General features: G+C 36.9%; 1 protein-coding gene across 1 annotated transcript in view; it reads right to left on the reverse strand.

The window, feature by feature from the left end:
- Positions 1-1,757: 1,757 nt before the first annotated feature.
- LOC140166198 (neurotrypsin-like) overlaps positions 1,758-22,526 on the reverse strand; it is a 31,120-nt gene continuing 10,351 nt past the window's right edge. Inside the window, exons 5-13 of the mRNA XM_072189604.1 lie at positions 20,986-21,248; positions 17,592-17,744; positions 16,863-17,036; positions 14,706-15,032; positions 11,817-12,122; positions 9,629-9,815; positions 9,131-9,411; positions 6,978-7,114; positions 1,758-6,459 (exon numbers count right to left, since the gene is read on the reverse strand). Coding sequence (XP_072045705.1) covers positions 6,268-6,459; positions 6,978-7,114; positions 9,131-9,411; positions 9,629-9,815; positions 11,817-12,122; positions 14,706-15,032; positions 16,863-17,036; positions 17,592-17,744; positions 20,986-21,248 — 2,020 coding nt within the window. The 3' untranslated portion in view covers positions 1,758-6,267. The remainder of the gene's footprint in view (positions 6,460-6,977; positions 7,115-9,130; positions 9,412-9,628; positions 9,816-11,816; positions 12,123-14,705; positions 15,033-16,862; positions 17,037-17,591; positions 17,745-20,985; positions 21,249-22,526) is intronic.

Raw genomic sequence — 22,526 nt, forward strand, 5'->3', positions numbered from 1 at the left:
ATAGTCGATTCTTAATTAGTTTGAGACTCTTGACTTTAAATAATCTTTACATATGTTTCGCAAAGTCCTATTTAAGCGTTGGACCTTGTGAATATATTCAGTGGCATGGCGGGGGGGGGCTGAAGCCCCGCACTTTGTTAAAATTGGTGTTTTTTTGGCAATTTTAGCCATTAAGCCCCCCGCATAAATCTGAAAGAGGGGCTGAGCCCCCCACAGGAAAAGATCCTGGACATGCCGGTGATATTCGAGTGACATCAAGCTTGTGCATAGGACCTTGTGCAAAATAGCCAGCAGCAGCACCATGTGAGATAGGGGAAAATCCCCAGTTAGATCTCTTTCCCCCAGTATGAATTACACAAATGTCCACTTTTGGGGGCAGTTTTGGGCAAAATTTGTTGATTTTGCCCCCTTCCAAAAAAAAATTCACTTTGCCCCTCCACCGCCCCAAAAAAATTCCTGGCACCGCCACTGGAAATAACACATGTTGGACAGTTAGCTGTGTGCTTAATTTACTTTGTCACTCTGCATAACATTTTAATAGTGTGAACATGCGCAAGATGTGTGTGTGCGCGTTTGCCTAGCATTACTTCCGAGGACTAACTGAACAACACACCGACAAAACGAGGACCTTGCGCACGATGATGAACTAGACCTGCGTCTTCGAAACGAATGTTAAAAAACGGTGTCCTATACCCTACTACCCATCAAGGTATTGGCTAGCCACCCGTCCTCCCATAATTTTAGATGGGCAGTTTGCTTCTGGGACTAGCCCTACCACAGGGCTTTTTTTTTTTAATCAAACTATATACTCAAGACACCATGCAAATCATGAGAACTGCTAAACCACAGGTGGCTAAACCAAGTGACTGCTCACCCGAGAAAAAGAGTAAGCAGTCACTGGGGTTTTCAGTTCTCAGGATGGCGTCTTGGAGTATTAGTTTGTTTTATAAAAAAGGCCCTGTGGAAGGGCTATCTGGGACAGGCTGTGACATATGCTGAACACTAAAAATAATGCTTGAATACGTTCTGTGAACTCAAAACAAGACCAGACTAATAAGTAAGGCTATAGCATTTACCTATTTGATTTGACTGAACTCCCAGAAGGGGCAGAGGTCTGGTTTATGTTTTCAGGTCAAATTTTGGATAGACAGTTTTGGTGGATGGTCACATAAGCATCTTATGGCATAATGCTATCTACAGTAGATAGCAAATATCTGTTTGCATCAATTTGCCATCTAGTTTGCCGAGGACAGCACCTGTTGGCATCTTATGGCATAATGCTATCTACAGTAGATAGCAAATATCTGCTTGTATCAATTTGCCATCTAGTTTGCCGAGGACAGCGCCTGTTAGCATCTTATGTCAAAATGCTATCTACAGTAGATAGCAAATATCTGCTTGTATCAATTTGCCATCTAGACAGCAACTGTAATACCATCTTATGGCATAATGCTATCTACAGTAGATAGCAAATATCCGTTTGCATCAATTTGCCATCTAGTTTGCCGAGGACAGCACCTGTTAGCATTTTATGTCATAATGCTATCTACAGTAGATAGCAAATATCTGCTTGTATCAATATGCCATCTAGACAGCAACTGTAATACCATCTTATGGCATAATGCTATCTACTGTAGATAGCAAAATATATTGTATCATTTGCCAATATGCATTACTTTTAGCATCATGATGCTACAGCAGTTTAATTTGATCAGTAAGCATGAAAAAGTTGCACAAATGCAAATTTTGGACAAAGATTTTGTTTCCACCTAGAATGTGAATTTATTTTATTGAAAAACCCCACACCGGCTAATGTTATAATACAGAATATGAAAATTTATAGCCCATCAAGATTTATTATGGCTAGCTTTTGATACATAATGAATTTTATTCAAATCAACTCAAATCTGCAGACCTGCTGCATTATGCATGATTTAGTTGATTTGACCAGCATGGAAGACTTTAACTGCATCCCTGCGTACTTTTGATATGTAGAGCTGCCCTCAAAGTGAGTATACAAAATCAACACCCTCCCAGCTATATCTTGTAATGCTACACTTCATTTGTGTTCCAATGTGCTGCATAGCAAAATTCCAAAACAACCCACCTGCACACACCTGTGGCTGGATTTTGTCAATCACTACATATAGTGGCATACGTGGATCTACAATTACAAGTGTACATGGCATTTGTTGGAACACTCCATTTAAAGATCATAAAGGAAATACGTATTCAAAACTTTTGCACCATATTTGTCTCTTGTTTTGCATCTGACAATGTGCGAGATGTCATTTGAAAGCAAAAATCAATTATTTAACTTGGTTTAGAAATTTCAAGTTTCATTTTTCGAAGGCAATTGCCATGTTTTGATGTGCTGGGTGACATACACCCCCTGGTTATATTAATATGTACAGGGCGTCCCTGAATCAACTGCACAGTGGGATACTTTTTGGGTATTTTATTACCTGAAACAAACATGATCAAGTACTTTGTGCATTTGCACTGTAAAACAGCTTTCATATGCTTTTTGAAGTTGAAAATCTACCATTTTGTTCTCGAAATTTATGACAAAGCTTCATTTTCAATCATTTCCACAAACTCGCAGTCAATGATTTGCATAAGAGCTGTATCTAATCTGGAGTACCAAATCACCACTGAGCATTAGGCATCCATTGTCAATTTTACAATGGAGCTGTCAATTGTCAAATTCAAAAAGTATGTGATAACTATTTGGTTCATTCAAATACCCAAAACTGAAAGTTTCTGATGGCACAGTTCACTCAGGACACCCTGTATCTTAACAGCCAAACTTACAATGACTTTTCTTCATTAGGTATAATGTATTATGCAAATTCAATCCTTTTCTTAAGAAAAAATGTTTTTGTATAAAAATGAAAAATTAAGAAAATTAAAAATACTAAATTTTAGTTACCTATATATACATATTTAAAATGAATTCATTTGTGTACATTTTAAAAGGACCTCTGATGGCTTCTATTAAGGAAGGGGTATGAACGTTTGGACAGTATTTATTGTGGGACATTAGAGCACATCAGACATATCGAATTGCATTCTGAATACGAAGAATGTCATTCTGATATCAAATAATTTTGATTTTTGAAATTCGCAATGTAATACACATTTTATGCAAATCAGTAAAAATTGATATTTTTTATATTTAACAGTACTCGAAGTAAACTTTATAAATCTGATGATTTATACTTAGATCTTTTTGGGAAAAAAATCCATATCTTCAATATGAAAGGTCAAAATTGTCAATTGATCGTCGGCTTTTCCTCCCAGCTACATACACTTTAAAAATATATCATTAGATTTATAAAATTTACTTTGAGGACTGTTATATATCAAAACTTTGACAAATATCAAATTTTTATAATTTGTCATAAAATTTGTATTATATCGTGATTTTCAAAAAATGAAAATTATTTGATATCAGAAAGACATGCTTCGTATTCAGAATGCAATTCGATACGTCTGTGCTCTCATGTTCCATAAAAATTACTGTCAAAACGCTCATTCCAGATCCCTTAAGAAATGTGCTCAATTTTGCAATTTTAAAGCTAAAATGGACCAAAGTGGGGATCATTTTTGGCCTAAAACAGACCAAAAGGAAGATGCACATCCCAAACTTGAGTCCAGTGTCCTCATGCCTGGAATGTGACAATTTGGCCTAAAATTGGGCAATTTTGTTTACAATTCAAACATTTTCTACACCTTTTCTCCTTTTTATGGATGAAAATAGTTGTATCTATAATTCCAGGAATTCCAACATGTCAAAAGAAATAGCCCATTGCAAATGTATACCATCATTTTCATTTAAAAAAATAGGTCTACAGACCTGAAACTTTTCCTCTTTTTAGCGGATTTTGGCTTTTTTTTTATGTTGATCAAATTTTCGTGTTTTTTTATTTTATTTTCAACCCAATTGATCTATTTTACCACAATTTTATGCCGTTTTTCAGCTTTTTTAAAAACATTTTCAGCATTTTTCACTAAAGGTTAGTTTCAGGTCTGGAACTAGTAGAATAATCACCATAAAAACTTCGAGTATGGATGAATCTTTTCAGTCCATTTCTGGAAAAGGACTTCTCTAGGGAAAGATCCGATCTCTACCTATGTTTACCGACCTAGAGTAAATTAATTTTATACCATAAAACCTATTTTTACACCTGCCCAAACCAATGGGTTACGTGCAAAAATTATCAATAATGCTTATAAAATGCACATAGTGTTAAAACACTCATTTAAACACAGTAATATACTGCGATATGTTACCAATTTAGCGTACAAAAATTAGAAAATAATACTGATTTAGTCATAGTGGTGTTAGAAATTTACCTCCTTTACGACAACCTCTAGTTAAGTATACCAAGGAGAGCAAATTTAAGTAAGTCACCAATGGGCCATTCCATTTAAAATCCACATTACCCCTGTGGAAGATTTTGAAAATATATTCCACAGAGGGAGTATAAATTTCAAATGGAATGAACACATTAGCAGCTCTATTTGAAGCTCACCCTCCCTCAGTGGTAGATTCAGTTTGAATCATTCTCAGAGGGTGTATGAAATTCAAATGGAGCTGCCCAATGTGTTCATTCCATTTGAAATTCATACTCCCCTTGTGGTAGATATTTCCAAAATCTTCCACAGGGGTAGTGTGGATTTTAGATGGAATAGCCCAATTTCACAATCTTTTGTTAAGTAACCACTCTTAACCCTATAAATGAGCAAGCTACAAGGTTTTGATTTTCTTCTACAAAGTTTGACCTTTGACCTTCAAAAATTCAAAACCATGTCCTGTTTTGTCTCGGTTGCACACACCTTGTGCTCCTTCATCACTAAACAAACATGACATGCTTGAGAGCGATGTCTGATTGGTCAATAATATCCTGTTGTTTTGCCAGGGTATGAACCCATGAATTGGAAATTACATCACAAAAGATGCCGACAATCTTCAAAAGTTCTTGTTTTGAACAGAAATGGTTTCCAGCTTCTAAAATATGTCGTAATTTTTGAATGACATGAAAAAATGCATCGGAAATCTTTTTGGAAAAATAAATAAAGATTACATACATAGTATTAGGCAAACTCCTTTAACATTCTGCTAAGTTGGCACGGAATGCAGCATAAACATGGTAGTGAGGTTCTGATTTGCTACGTCATGATCACATTGGCACCTCATTTATGTAAAAAGCTGCATAGCATTGTGTGATCCAGGCAATAATACGATGATCTGGAAGAGCAGCCGGGCAGTGTGATAGGACCTTGCCAAATACTATATAGTAAAAGTGTTTATGCTCTCAGTAATTAATTTGGATATGCCAGGCATCATAAAACAGGTTGCTCAAACTGACCAATCAGGGGATGTTCCTGAGCATTTGACAGTGACCAATCGGAGATGTTATTCCTGAGCATATTGTGGCCAATGACGGCCACAAAGGTGCACAAGGTGATTGCAACCGATTTGATTACATCATTATTCATTTCCTTTTGTTCATTATTTCCAGTAGAGTAACCAAATGGAAGGGGTGAAAGATAGAAGCTTAAACAATATGAATACAAAGAGTACCATTAGCAGATCTAGAGAGCTAAAGTGAGAAGAGGGCAGGCATGATCGATCAGGGAGGTAAATAGCACTCAAGATCTTTTCAGCTGCGTGGGCAGTAACAATGGAGCTGCCCACCTAGATGAAAAGAATTTCACTTGTTATTTACATCCCTAGGTGTGATAGAATGTGCAATGGATACAACAATTGATCCATTTTCAAAAATTGCCTCTTGAATGCACATTTTGTTCTGTTACTTCACATGCAATTTATGAATGGCTTGTATTCAATATCGATCTACAGTCCAACCTCTCTTTTCCAGCTATGATGGGACCAAGCATTGGCCAGATTAAGTGAAAAATCTGGATAAGTGAATTGTATGTAATTCTGCATTGAATGTCCGAAGTGCTAACATTGAGAAAGCAAAAAAAAGTTTACCCTTACTGGAGTAATAACACTGAAAGATGGTATTTGAGTGCTTTATGCCATAGTTACTTCAGTGCATGAAATCAAGCTCTCAGAGCGTTTAAAAAACATGTTTTTCTATGAAGATCACATGTCCGGATAATATAGAGAGATCTGTATAAAAGAGGTCCGGAAAAGGGAGGTTGGACGTCTGTCTACTGTATTGACAACTTTTGTCCTACACCATCTCCATCTGATTACACAACCAATAACTTATCATTTTTCATTAGTGTGCTCTAGCTGGTATCTCCTCCACGTGGTCCTCCATTAGTGTTGACAGTGTTTTTAATCCAGTCATTAAAGTAGGAGACTCGAGCTAATACATCCGGGTACCGACTATTTGCGCATCCATAACCCCAGCTAGTGATACCGATCAAATCCCATTTGTCTGCTGCGTTCTTGCACACCACTGGACCACCGCTGTCGCCCTGCATAAGATTCAGTAAAAGAATTAATGCATTGATTAATACATACCTCACATATAGAAAGATTCCTGTCGTCTCATTGGTTAAAAGTGGGGGCTTTGTTTTATTTAGGCCCTGTATTTTATAGAATTTCATAAAAATGAACTCTGCTCCGGGCATTGAAAAAAAAACTATTGTCCGCATATTCTCAATTCAATGCCAACATTCTGGTACCATACAGCCATGTATGGTGTTTGAAAGTCAATCCTTGTAAGGGACGCATATTACGTCCGAGGCAACTTTTGTTAGATCGCAATTTCATCCACAAATCTATGCATGCTCTGGCAATCACTGGTACAACAAAGCAAAAAATAGGGATGGCATTTCCTAAATAGGTCGTCCAAAGATGAACACCGCACATAGTAAATATTCATTCGAGATCTTTTTTTTTTTTTTTTCTCTGATTTCAAATGACATTTGACCTTATGATCTCAAACACCAATATTAGCTCTCTCATCCCCAATATATACATGTTGACCTACCTGACACGACCCAGTACTTGTGGCTGTGGAAGTACACGTCATTTGGTTTGTTATCATGCTAGCACCATATCTTTCTTCACACAATTCTCTTGTGATCACTGGAGACTCAACCTCTTGAATAATAGATGGTTGTGGTCCTGCAAAATATAGACAAAAAACAAAATTTATGCATTATAATCTTATTGGCCAACCATGAGCAGGTGCATTTGAGTTCGGCAGGTGTTAATAGAGAGATTGCGATTTTCCAAACGCCGACGTAGTTTTACGTAGGTATGCATCGCATGAGGCCACATACTTAAAGCCTTAATGTACGATCTTTTTTCAGAATTTACCTTTATTTTTTTCAAACCCGATTTTTTGGCATATTTGTAATACTTACACATGTTCTAACTTAAATCAATGAGCAAACTGTCAAATTCGCCCTATTTGTAGTAAAACAGGATGATTTTCTGTTGGTCCGACATAAAATCATAATTTTATAGATTATGATTTTATGTCGGCCACGATCGCAAACCGTAGTCTCCTACAAAACTAGTTTGCTTACGCTCCCTCCACATGTGGATTGAGCGTAACCAAACTGGCCGCGTAGGAGACTAACTCTGAGGCCGCACTCGCTGTCCTAATCCAAATAGTGCGAGATTTTTCGAGTGATAGAGGTGAATGGGTTTATGATGTTTCTTTGCAAATTCCCAATGTTTTTCGCGTTCCAAATGTATTGGGAACTTTCATAATGATTGCATATTATCATTTTGGAAGAAAAAAGAAAAATCTAAAAATTTAAAAAGTTTGTACATTAAGGCTTTAACCAACACTCGTGTGGTGGCGCTATTAATGTCATATATAGTCAGTCATCTGGTGATTTGTTTGCATGCAGTCAGCCCAGGGTTACTCCTCCCTACATCATACATAAATTCGCCCAGTCCCATTTCCATAATATGAAATTTAAAAAAAAAGGAATTTCAGTTCGCCAGAGGTGGGCCTCGAACCCACGCCGTGGCTACATACAGAAGTCCAGCGCGCTAATCCATTGGACCACATGATGTATTGGTAGCAAATTGAATTTTAAACATAGGCTTCTCCAACATTTATTGGGTATAGAATAGAAATACAACAATACGTGTACTGTGCTGTGCACAATACATATATCGATTTTGACAGCATCGTGCATGATATATCGGTCCGAGCAATGTATAGGGAGCCTGCCATTTTTCTTGTAGGCCTATACTAGTCCCCGGGGTAGGTCTATAGACCTTGGATTTCCCCTTTTATTCAAGATTTTCGCATAGAACCCCCAAGATAACTTAAGAAACTGGAAGATTAGATTACCATAAAAACAAAACGGTAATCTTTATCGGAGTTCTTTGTAAAACAGTGGTGGCACCAGGATTTTTTCCGGGGGGGGGGGGGACAAAAAAGGTCCAAATTTTGTCCACTTTCCACAAAATTGCTCCCCCCCCCCTGGAGAAAAGGTCCACTTTTTCAAAATCAGCACCCCCCAATGAAAACCTGCATACGGGCCTGATGCTTATGAAGTTAGACTTCAAAAGGGTTGTGTATTTGATCAAATTAATTAAGGCACAATTCCCATTTTTGTAACAGATGTGGCAATAGCATAAGGTTTTCCTGTATGGGAAGAGGAAGAGGGACATTTATTATCTTTAGCAATGTCAGTTTTTGGTATCAACAAATTAATAAATTCAGTTTTTTCCTTGTTTTTTAATAATACTATACATCTGCCAGACTTTAAGGTTATTAATTATTTTAAACTGTTGTGATTTGGTAGTTCACAGCATCTTACGAATGGTAGTGAGCTTTGGCAAAAAACTGCATTGCTCAATTCATAGCGAGTGTGTAGAAGAATTAAAATATCACAGATATACTTTTATAGGTGCTGCGGTTCTTGAGTTACGTTGTAAAGAGGGCTGAAACAACAACACTTTTGAAAAACGTACATAACTCATTAACAACAATAAATTAAGCAAGTTTGCAAAGTATACGATTTGTAGAATTAACTTTGGCAAAACATAGGTGTTAATTTTTAATAATATATTGATCTAGATAATGAAAATCGATTTTTAGGTTGCTTCGACCAACAATACCTTGTCTACCCTTAATCATTGCAACAATGCAGTGTATAAGTAATGCAAACTCACCGCCTGAAGAGAGCGCTCCCCATCCAACGACATAACATGCTCGATTTGAGTAGGTAGCGTATTCATCGCTAGTGGTTGACAGGCACACAGGCTTCCTATAGTCATTGAATTCAACAGGTACCTCCAGCTTAAGAAGAGCAATGTCATTGTTGATAGCATTGTCATCATAATTTTCATGCTCAAAGACCTCCACTTTTGTGTAGTGATATCCATCCGTGTCCGTATCGTCAGACCAGTGTCGAACCCCCAAGGTTAGAAAAGCTGGATTGTCAACTTCATGGCTAAATCAAAATATATGTAAAAAAACGCCGAGTTACAAATCACTGTTGGTGCAAAAACTTCACATCGTATCTGCATTTGCCATTTTATAGTAGTAGCATTTATGTTTTGCTAAGCCGTACACCAAGAAACTGATAGTGAATGAAGTTGTGCAAATACTATATACGGGTTATATAGGCCCCCCAGTCCCCACCCTCGGGTTGATAGTATAATACTTACACGCAGTGGGCAGCAGTGAGTGCCCATCCCCAGCTTATCAGTTCAGCACCGCAGAAATAACCATTTGTAATGAAGCCTGCCCATGGCCATGTGCGGGCATCGTTTACATCCCTACCTCCTACGATCTTATCATTGTAAGCTGGGTTTGGTTGACCGCACTCTGCTTCCAGCATGGCCCATGGGTCATCTGTAATGAGAAATATGAATATATACCAAAGGCAAAAAGGTCAAAACTGATTTGGTGCTTTATGAAACGAGTATAGCGCATGTCTGCTAAATGTTTTTGACATAACTGTGTCATCCGCAAATATCTGGTATGAAAATGCACATGAAAAAGTTTGGAAAATGTTTAAAATTTAAGCTGGAAAGTGTGTAAAATTAGACAAAAACATATGAAAATGGGCTGAAATTAAAAGGGCATTTCGTGATCCACAGCCTCATCCCCCACTTTTCTCAAAAAAAGTTGAGATTTTTATATCACTGGAATACTCTGGCTACATAATGTTTATGTACAAAATATTTCTTGCAGATTAATTCTGTTTAGCAAAGATATTATGAATTTGAATTTCGTTCTGGTGCACCAGAACGAAATTACAACGTATTGTCTATGGAGCAGTGTACACATAAATCATGCATAACTCGCAAACGCAAAATCGGAATCAACTGAAATTTTGGGAATATGCTTTTTTCGTGGATATGTACTGAAAAATGTCATAAAAAGAGGATGCTAGGATCACAAAATATTCCTTTAAATAAAATTGCAGAAATTTTGACATCTCAAAAGTCTGGTTGCGGTATTTTGACTGGAAATTCTCATGCCTAAAATATCAGTCAGCTAGTTATAGTTAGTGATAAAATGTTATTTACGAAAAAAATAGTTTGCCCAAATTGTATGCCAAATACGACTACAGTTAGCAAACAAATTAAGGTACCAGTTATGTTCACCCCTGTATCTCTTAAACTAAGACCGATATGTTACATCTTTTAGCTTGAATTTAAGACCACATTTGTTGAAATCGTTCAAGAAATAAAGACAACGATCAAAAAACCCAAGGTAGATGCAAATTTAAAAGTTGCCGTTTGCTCCATATTGAGTGCCTTATTGATTTGTACACAAAGCATTCTCGAACAAGAAAACTAGCACCATGCTTCCATTGATATTACATTAAAACAATAGTGCAAGTTTGGATTTTGTTTCTTCCTTTTGGATTTTTTTATCACCATTTCTTTAATTCTGTTAATTTTAACAAATAAAGTCTTAAATCAGAGATAAAGACTAAAGAGTACAGGTATTACCGTATTGGTCTGAGTATTTAATTTTTTTGGTTTGAAGTGTCCCTGGACCTAGACCTAGATGCTAGGATCATTCATGGTTGACCTAAAAAAAAAAAAAAAAAAAAAAATTTTCAAGATGTTTTGTATTTTTAAGATGAAAATTGATAATTTGTATTCATGTCATACTCTATTAATGATATCAAAATGCATTGAATTTGAATGCATTTTGATATCCTTAATAGAGTATGACATGAATAAAAAATATCAATTTTCATATTAAAAATACAAAACATCTTGAATTTTTTTTTTTTTTTTGAGGTCAACCATGAATGATCCTAGCATCTAGGTCTAGGTCCAGGGACACTCCAAAACCGAAAAAAAAAAACTTTTAAAAAAAATTTTTTTTTTACAATTTCTGGAATTTTTCGAAAAATGGGGGGTGGGACTATACTCGAACGTGGGACTATACTCGGATGAATACGGTAGCTGTTTGTTTAATTTTTGACATATTTGTCTTTGTTTAGGATATACAGTGAACACAACTTGTGCCTTAATTCTTTGGCTTACTGTATTAGGCCTTCTATACCCTTCAGAGTTAGGACAATTTGCAAAAATTGGGTTTTTTGTTTGTTTTTAGAGACGGGACAGGACCCTTGGACCGGGTGTAAGAAGAAATATTCCACAACATATTAATTATGTGACTGCTCATTCAAATGGTTTAGTTTTGTGCAGATCCTAAATAATGTTTATTAACAATATAACAACAAACAATGAGGTATCTTAACACAATGTCAAGACACCACAGGTTTTGGTACTTTTTTGTAGACAAAAACATGTGAAATGGGCCTTCTTTAGCCACTGATCTAAGTATTTCCATACAAAACAAACAAGTGTTCAAAAATGTATAAATTACCTTCACTCATTGTCACGGTTACATCAAACATACATGTGGCCATGTTTTCACCACCATCAGTAGCCACAGCCTGAACAGTTGTAGTTCCAATAGGAAAAGATCCCATAGGTTTCTCAGTCTGTACAGAGGGTGAAGTTAGAATGACGTAGTGGATCATTGGAGTAGTGGGATTGGAATTATCATTGACATCTGTCACAGTAGCTGCTGGAAAGCTTACAAAATTGGTTGTACCAAAACCTGCAATGGTGCCCGACTCTGGCTGGTTGGCAGGGCATGTGATCGTTGGTGGTGTCGTATCAGGTCCATCTGCATATTTTTAAAAAATTATATAAATTATAAATTATATAAATCATAAATAGAAAGAAGCAGATTTTTTCAAATCTGACTATAAATGACTAATATACATTTAATCAGTTTGCTATTCTTACAAAAAAAAAAATCAAATCATATAAGGACAAGTAAAAAAAATAACATGTATATCATCCGGACTTTTTCAAAAATTGGTGAGGGAGGTCCTTATTTTTTATGTTATTTTTTTACCATTCATATCTGTGTAAAATTGAATTTGCAAAGTGTTTGTCAACCCATAAAATCGGGAGGCCCCCTAATATTTTTGTTATTTTCCCAAAGCCCTACCCCTAGCTTGAAGAAAGTGTTTGCAATGTGTTTATAAATGATAAATGAGAACTTCTGAACATGTCTTTTCATCACAACAATTTTAGAAACAAAGGAAGCAAATAGGAAAAATAACAAAAATAATTGAAAATCTCCAAAAATTGGCGAGGGCGGGGACGATATACATGTTTTTTGTTGACTTGGCTTAATTATTAAGAATTTTTCGGTCCATAATAAGCAGAAATTAATGTGGTAAGATGAAGAAACCACACTAGAGATCTTGGCTGTTTCTCATGCAGGCCGGGTCACTCCAAGTTGGACAATTTGGACATTGTTTTGTATTGTATAGTACCCCTTGATAAATTTTTGCATTTTCTCAAAAAATAATAACACACTGTAAACAAATGTATAATATATATAGGGGCAAGGAATCAAGTTACTACACCAAAATTTCAGTGACTCAAGAAAAGTGGTACGTTATTCATGATAAGAAAAGAGGTATAACTGCTAGAATGTACCTCATTTCTTAACATACGGTATATAATGAACCACTTGTCTTGAATCACTGAAATTTCAGTGCAGTAATTGGATTCCTTGCCCCTATAATATACATAACTTTTGTTACCAGTATACAATGTAGTTATTTTTTGAGAAACGTGCAAAATTAGTCACAAAATTTATCAGGGGGTGTATATAGTACCACCTTAAGCTAATATACATTTTCAGAAAGTAAATGATGCAAGGAATCCAACTAGCAGATTTCTGTAAAAAGGTGTAGCTTTGGAGCAAAGCATCAAATTTGATTTCCCATGCCAATATTTTTCGTCCACCATACAATTTATTTTAAAATTTCCAAATTGACGAAAACTGAATGATTATGTTTTAAAGACCCAAACCTAGAAACGGTTTTATAAAAAGTTCTTCATTTTAACAATATATATTGGTCAAAAAGGATCAGACTTTTTTCCAGTTTGACCAAAAGTTTGGATATTTTATGGTACAAAAATGGTATAAGGTCCTAATTCAAAAATGTAAATTTAAAATACACACATCTCTTTAAAATGTGACACGATCTGGTCCATGGGGCCACAGGAGGCATTTATGAAAATTGAGTTACTGTTATTATTACATTATACATACATTAGGCTATCATAATACTGAAAACACCAAAGGTCTAGCATACTTGGTTCTAAAGTTATGAAGTTTTTTGATGTCTACTTTCTCATGTATTTTATTGTTTTTACTCCATATTTTTGCCTTTATCTCAGTTTCAAATATACCGCCTTTGGCTCCCATGGACCAGATCGTGTCACAAATATCCTGTACTGAATTTCCAGCTGTTTTTCATCTTGTTTGTTCCATATCTGCCCTTGCCAGTCTTTGTCTGGTAAAATTTATTTAATTTGTGTATGTTCCCCCAGAATTTTGAGGTGGTGGGTCTTTGGGAGCTGATGGTGTACCGGTAAAAGGAGGTCTTTTGGAGCTGCGAGCAAGTAAAATGGGGACTTTTGGAGCTACGAACAGTCAAAATCAAAGGTCTTTCATGGCTTTTTGGTTGAAAATCATCTGAAAAAAACACCCGGAAATACGAGGAATGAGCAATTTTGGGGCCTTTTAAAGCTGATGAAATGATCAAAATCCAAGGGTCTTTCGGAGCTCTATTTTGGTCAAATATAGGGGGTCTTTCAGAGCTACGAAATCCAAAAAGGGGGCCTTTCAGGGGGAACATACCCATATGACCATATGATCAATTTTTCACTAAAACCACTGTCACCCACACTCACCGTACCAGATCTAGCTCACATAATTTCCATGTCCCTAGAGTCAGTGGCCTTGCTTCCAAGTCCTCCTTTTACCAGGGTACCCTTGACTGGAATTCTTTACCTATTCACATCAGGTCTATCACCAACAAGAATTCCTTCAAATCCCATGTCAAAATCCATTTATCTTCAACCTCAATGAACCAGGAAATGGCTGAATATGTTTAACTTAGTTCTCTTTTGTCCCCTCTTTTGTGGCTCTGTTTTCATCTCCCTTTTGCAGGCACCTTTTCATTTTGGACCCCATTGGAAATAAGTTGGCATATTTAGCCAATGTTATGGGTTATCCTGGCTCATTGACTTGGTTGTGTGTTTCTTGTGATGATGATTGATTGCTTATTTGTTATTTTCCGTATTGTTGTCAATTTTGCCAAATAAATAATAAATAAATAAATAATAAATAAATGATCATTTGTGTTAAGTGCCCCCCCCCCCCTGATTAAGATCTCCTTACCATCAACACATCTAACTCCAGCATCCTCCCAATGAGCGCAGTTATGTTGTCCCCATCCTGGAAATTCGCAGTCAGTCAGGGCATTGGCACTTGAGGGACACATCACATCATCCATAAGAATAGCCCCTGATCCTGATCCAAATTCATGATCTGGTCCTTGGAAAGCTTCATGTCCTGATCCCATATATCCTAGCTGACGACATACGACCATTGCATCCATCATATCCCAGCTATCGTCACATACTGTACCCCAAATACCACCAAGGTTGACCTCTACGCGACCTTCGAGGGCGCTGGTACCACCAACGAGACGAATATCTGTAGTAACTGTATAAAAAGAAGTTTGTATAAAATCAAGATTGGGAGAAACTAAGAGCAAATTTTTAGCACATTTTAAATCATTTTATTTATATCAGGATGCATAATTCAGATCAATTAACAGGAACAAAATACATCTGAGTATGTTTCTGTGGTGTAGGGGAACCATGTACCAGTGAAGTGGTTGCCAGCCTATATGAAACACTGAAATTGTATGTACTCTCCAGACCTATTTATTTACTTCAATATCATCTATAATTCCTTTAATCAGTTTTAATCAACTTTTCAACATCAAAACATTGCTGGAAAATAACGAAACAAACTTTCTTAGGATCTCATGAAAAACCTGTACAAAATCCCCATAGGAAAAGTGGCAGTGCTGTGCTTAATTAGTTAATTATGACGTCAGTCCTTGACAACCACCATAACAACCGATGATGCCCGCCCGGGGTATTTGAACTCGTTTTTAAAACATGTGATGCATAACAAATGATCAAGGTTATGAATTGTGATACTAGAGGAATAAAGGTATCCCCCGATTACAACGGATTAGTAATTGTTATGCGATTATGTTATTTGCCACGATCCAAAAGAGATATAACTTCCATTCAGTTAATATCATGCAGCCTCACTACAGGGATTTCCTATCTAGCAGCGCATTATAGTTTAATTTTGACTTCCAAAATTGTTCAGTTTTAACATCAGATCAGGCTCAAAATGCCAAAAATTACCGATCACCAGAAAGGAATGATAGAAACATATCATAGTGAAGGAAAATCTAACCATGAAATTGCAAGATTATTGAATATTGATGAGGGATCCGTTCAATATAATTTGAGAAAAAAGGAGATTCATGGCTCAATAGACAATCGCCCGAAATCTGGACAGCCAAAAAAATAAAAACCACCAAGATGATAACAACCGAACCCAAAAAGCGTTTGTATTAAACATGGTTGATGATGACCACTAGCACAGTCGGGATAACTGCAAGTCGATCATGATAACTTTTTGATAGCAAGAGGGTATTGACGTCATAACGAGCCTTAGGCTATTAAACTGTAATTTACCGCAAAATAAGGATATTTTTTCTTTCTTTATTTTTGTAATAAATGAGGGTTCCAGGTTCCTGCAATTATGACTATTATTGATTAAAGGGTTTATATTTTAGTGACAGTTAGGTTTGATACGTTTTCCATTTGTAGTATCTAGTATTTAACATATTCTGCGGTTATAGGGGGTGCGGAAAGACATTTTGTCAGGAGAGTAAAGTTGTGGGAAAAGGCCGCTTCAAAAAATGTTACTTATAGATATTTAGTCGTCGTCATCCTCCTTCTCCCCATAAAAATAGACCACACCTCTGCACCTTCTGGAGGTTCACGAAGTTCAAATAGCTATTGTTATAGACTTGATTTAGTAATCTGGTCTTATTTTGAGTTCACAGACCTTATACAAGCATTATTTGTAAAATTTAGCATCTGCCACAGGCACTAATCTTGCCTGTTCCAGAAGCAAACTGCCCATACCAAAATGATGGGTGAACAGCCAACGCCGGGTGAACAGCCAACGCCGGGTGAACAGCCAACGCCGGGTGAACAGCCAACGCCGGGTGAACAGCCAATGCCAGGTGAACAGCCAACGCCGGGTGAACAGCTAACACCGGGTGAACAGCCAACGCCGGGTGAACAGCCAACGCCGGGTGAACAGCTAACACCGGGTGAACAGCCAACACCGGGTGAACAGCTAACACCGGGTGAACAGCTAACACCGGGTGAACAGCTAACGACCTTCATCGTCATTGTCGTCATTATCATCATAATCATCGTTATCATCATCACTTACCTCCAGCAGAACATATTACCCCAGCATCCTCACTGTGATCACAGTTATGGCTTCCCCATCCATTGCTGCGGCACTCATCAATACTGGTTTCATCTCCATTGCAGTCAATATCATCCAACCAAATACTGTTAAAGTTGGAGCGCCCAAAAAAGGCAACCGACACAGCAACAGCACCTGTATAGTGGTGTGAACATATTATGTTATGATATTGAAAAATTCTACTTTCTAAGACTGAAGTTTTCAGCAAAAAAGATCTTTTAAGAGCAAATCGGCCTAGAAAAAACACAGCAAAAAAGTATAGACTTGTTTCAGAGTTCATAATTTTTAATGTTATTAAGCAAAGTCATATTTCCATAAAAGTAGATTGGTATTAAAAAACTTGGTCGAGTTTACTAAAGTTTTGAAATGAACGACAAATAAATTATGGATAGTTAATGAAATGTAGTAAGTGACATTTAGCAACACGACCAGGTTTATTTATGCAAAATCTACTCCTGAGCTATGAAACTTGAGTGGCCCCCTGGTCCAACATATCTCGATTTTATACACCAAGTACTGATGGGCTTTACTGAAAATTATAAGTCCTCAAAAATGGCATCATATGATCAAAAGTGATCTCACCGTGAATTACAAGAAATATGATGTGTCCGTCTGGCAAGGAGGCATATTTGATAGAAAAAATATTTTACAAATCCATTTTGTAAACAGAAAATGTGCTCCAGAACATACCTTCGTGTGGTAGACCAAGCTGTTGACAGATGACACGTGCATCCTCATCATCCCACCCATCATCACATATGCTACCCCAAGTGTCTTGGTATTTGACTTCTACTGTGCCTTCATTAGCATCTCGACCTCCTGTCAGACGAATCTCGGGCGGACCTGCAAAAATATCAATGCCATGTAATTTAAGATGTAACCAAGGATTCAGATCCATGGATTCAGGTGGTCCCCCTAGCAACAATCATACAAAACAGTGGCGTAGTGTCATAGGGGCACGGCGGGGAATGTGCCCCCAACCGATTGCACAATTTAGAAAATCCCATAGGAAAATTGCCAAAAACCTCTTGGGGCCCCCCCCCCCCCATTAGACCTGGTGCCCCCAATCATGGTCGGTGCCCTCCCAATATAAAGCTACGCCACCGATACAAATTAAATCAGACTATTCGGCATAAAAGTAGTGATGTAACAAGATTAATTTACCATAGTAATGCGTTTACACTATTTATAAATGTATTGCCCTGCACTAATCATTATACTGTCAAAGAACAGGGATAAAGACCGGGATTGTAATATAAATAAATATTCAGTGGAGGGTGATGTCCCCTCAATGCATTAACCCTTCATAAAAATTGTTAATTTGGTTTGACTAGCAGCCCATGATGCGGTAAAGGATTCTCCAGCAATTTTAACTTTTAAAAATTGCCCAATACCGGATATTTGGGCTGATTTAAATTAGAAGCAAATCAGCCAATTAGGTGAAATGCTTTGAAACTTCTGGTGTTATAATATTATAATAGGAAGTTACGGACCGATCAATAAATGACCATAAAACCCATTGTAATTGCAATATGGAGCTTCAGAGACTCAAAACCATAAATTGGCTTACTCGAAACATGGAAGAAAGAGATGAGAAGGAACCACAACGACTTCGATCGCCAAGTTTTAATCCGATATCTATTGACGATGAAAAGAAAAGCTATCAATGGTACTTACTTTCATGTATGATCCATTTACCGCGATCGATGCTTGGCGTAAATAATTACTGAAAAAACTATAACAAACCCATCCAAGAACAAACAAACGCTACCCAGAAGTAAGATTATGGAATTTCACTGATGCTCTGAACTTGAATAGTAGCTTTGTTTTGGGATCTACAGTCAAACTGTTTTCTTGATCGTGTTATGTAGAAAATGTCTTTAAAACATCGAAAAGGTCATCAAAATCGGCCGCTTTTTTTTGCTGAGTTTCATCTTTAGCAAATAAGGTAAGATTTTGGTGACTTTTTCGATGAAAAAAAGATGCAAAATATTCTTAAATAATGTACAATGTTCCGGTTGAGTCCGGTACATGAAACCTGTTTAATTTAATAGTTTATATGTGTATAATCGTAACTAGCTAACTCGTTTCAGTGCCAAAGACTGCCAACTCTGAGAAAAAAGTCATCAAAGTTCGGGAAAATTGGGCTAAATGGAAGAAAAAGATGTAGGCCATCAATGACCGATGATCACGTCACCAGAGAAAATCCTATAGAGTGCTTGCACGGAAGGTCATTAGTTCAAATCATCCTTCAGACACGCTCCAGAAGACATGCAAATACATGGAGTACAATACCAATCACCTATTTAACGCTGGGTATTGATCAAAGTAAATCCTCATGAATAACAATGTCAATTAAATGTCGGTAAAGGGAGTGTACAAAGTGAATGCGTTCGTTGTGGTTCCTTCTTATCTCTTTCTTCCATGCTCGAAAGGAAAATCAAATTACTGCTGATACTGGCAAAAGTAGGCCGATTTTAGGTAAGTAGCGGCATGCTATTTTGAGTAACAGCAAGTGATCGCCAAGTAGCCCAACCACTATATTGGGTCAAAACCGATAAATCGATAGTACTTGGAAAAAATTGTGTCGCACACATTGAATTATAATTTTCACGAATGCTTTAACTTCCATTGTTAATTTCTTTTGTATAATCAAACAATGTACCAGACTACACTGAGAAAAATGGCAATGTTTTTTAATCTCGCATAAATTCCTTTTATAAACCACAACATATTGTTTTAGGGATTTATGGTCAAAACACTGTGTCGCAGGTGAAATATTTTTGATATTTAATGTTGCTCATTCTTATAACCAGACGTGCATTCAGTTAGTACATGGCTCGTATTTGAAGTAACAATCTAAACTGATGCAAAGCAGTGAAAATTTAAATGCCATGGCCTACTTTGAGTTTTTAGAAATACCATCGAAATATGTCGCAAGGTTTCGTGAAACCTACGTTACCCCGATGTGTTAACACGTACCTTAGTGGTTGCAGACACTGAAAAAGGTGTCCTTAAAAATACTATTTATCATGCAAGCTATATGATAGTAATGTTTTCAGGTCCACACAGGCCCGTACGCAGGGGGGTGCGGTCGCACCCCCCCATGTGCAAAAGTATACAAAAAGTCCCAAAATATGACAAAATCAGGGTTTTTACACTTTTTACACTATGACAAAATCAGGATTTTTACACTTTTGGCCAAAAAAGGTCCAAATATTTGAGGAAAAGTCCAATTTTTACAAAATTGCCCCCCCCCTTGTGAAAAAAGGTCCACTTTTTTAAATCAGCACCCCCCCAAAAAAAATCCTGCGTACGGGCCTGGGTCCACATGATTTATGTATTTGAGAAGAACTCCTAGGAAATTCAAAAATCCAGACCGTATTTTTAAGAAATGTTACATACGTTACCATAAAGTGCTGGATTAAAACAAAAAAGTGACTATAAACTGTTGAGCAAATTATAGTCACAGGTGCACTTGATAAACTTTATTAACATTATTTCATTAACGCATTTCTAACATACTTGTCGGGCACTTTGAAGTTAAAATGTAACCTACGTGACGGAAACATACGTTACCATTAATTTTAAAACCCTAATAAAATGTACTAAAACCGTGCCCGATTACCTGTGTATTGTGTTGTTATTATCCTGCCATGCTACCAAGTACTTAGGAAAGAAAATAGGCTAAATGAAAAGTATCCTAATTGTAAGTTTCATTTAAATTTATTGAAGCTATCAATTCCCCTTTAACAAAAGTTTCTTTTTAAACTAAAAGGCAACATTGCATTGTTTTATGTCAAAACAATTAGTTTTTGCATTGTCAACAAAAGAGCTTACAGCACTCCTTTCAATCTAATGGTAACATATTATCCCCTTAGTAACTTAAGTTTCCCATAGAAAACACACAGGTATTATTGAAATTGATGTAAAAATAAAAGTTCACAAGATTTGATCATCATATTTTCCAGAATGACACTTAGTTTAGAGACACTTTATTTTTGCCAATTTTTCAATTCCAAGTACTGCTGATTTCTCGGTTTTGACCATATTGTGCCACATGCTATATAAGTCATCTTCATACCTACAGGTTCAGGAATTGGATTACACCTCACACCAACATCTTTCCCATGGTTACAGTTGTGGCGCCCCCATGGCCTGTGTCTGCATTGATCCAAGTCTGTCTCCGTCCCATCACATCTGACATTGTCCAACCAAATCTGCCCGCTACCTGCACCAAAGCGTGCATTTCTCCACCGCTTTTCAGCCCCGTCTGGGAAGCCTAGTTGTTTACATGCGACATCAGCAGCGTCTAAGTTGAATTTATCATGGCATATAGTTCCCCATCTTTACTCAAGGAAAGAACAAAATAGTTTAAACATTAGTTCAAAACTCAATTTACTTAAAAAGAATCGGGGTGTATGTGTAGAGACATGGGTCGGTGTGCGTGTGGGGGGGTGTCTGTGTGTGTGTGTGGGGGGGGGGGGTAATCATGATTGAATAGGCTTGGAGGGGCTAGCAATCACAGACCAGGGATTTGAATGAGCTAGCTGGAGGAATGGCAGCTAAAAATGAGTAAATTGATGTTTACATCTGTGAAGTCATATTTTGTCAAAATAATTTGGGCCGAAAAATGATGAACATTAGTTTCCATTACTGAGTACTAATTATTACCAAGTACTTAATAGCTCTTAATATGTTAGGTAAATATTTTACCTGATGACCCCATGTTGACATTGGTTAAATAAGCTGTATTTTTGCTCAAAAGGATGACATTTCTTGTTGCCATTTTGCAATTTTAATTTTTACAGATGACTTGACCTTTTGAGGTCATCTAGTACCAGTCGTTTTTGTTATCCTAACCAGTTTGCGTTTTGAAAAGTGAACTTTGACATACATGGTGCAAACATTCTTGCCACCAGTGGTGATTGGGTCTTTTAGGATGGAATTATAGCTCTCAAGATCAAGATGAAAAAAAAAGTAATTTCGCTGCCGTACTCTCAAAATGGTTTTACTGGCGTAAATGTGTGCGAAGCGGGCAAACGAAATGCAATGTTAATGCCAAATTGCTCAAAATGGGGTTAATTTTAGGTCTAAAATAAACAAAAGGAAGATGTAAATTGTAATTTTTGTCACAACATTTCTGTCAACTGAGTAGGGGAGGGGGGCTTGCCACTCTGCCCCAGGGTGATACTCCATTTGTGCTGATGAAGGATGTGGTACGGAGGGGTGATCTGACATGCACATATGTGACCCCTCAGCACAACTGAGCCCGGATGTCGCCAGAGCCACTATTGAGATATGCTCCATCGAACTTAACAATAAACAATAGGAAACAAAGGATTTATTGACTGTTTTATTGACTTTTCACTACTTAAATGTCAAGTACTATAGACATGATGTACATCATTTTAAAGCTAATTTCAAGCAGAATATTTTGGTTGAATATCTCAAAAATGATGATTGGCGACTTCAGGGCTCAGTTGTGCTGAGGGGTCACATATTTTGTCAATCTTGCAAAATCGTTGATTCTTTTGTCTATTTCATACAATAAAGAAAATGTATGACCAGCTTATTGTAGTTTTTAAACCCCCTCCCCTTCTCTCATATGATGTGAGAGACACA

This window comes from Amphiura filiformis, chromosome 12 (genome assembly GCF_039555335.1).
Source record: "Amphiura filiformis chromosome 12, Afil_fr2py, whole genome shotgun sequence".
In the NCBI taxonomy this organism is placed as follows: Eukaryota; Metazoa; Echinodermata; class Ophiuroidea; order Amphilepidida; family Amphiuridae; genus Amphiura; species Amphiura filiformis.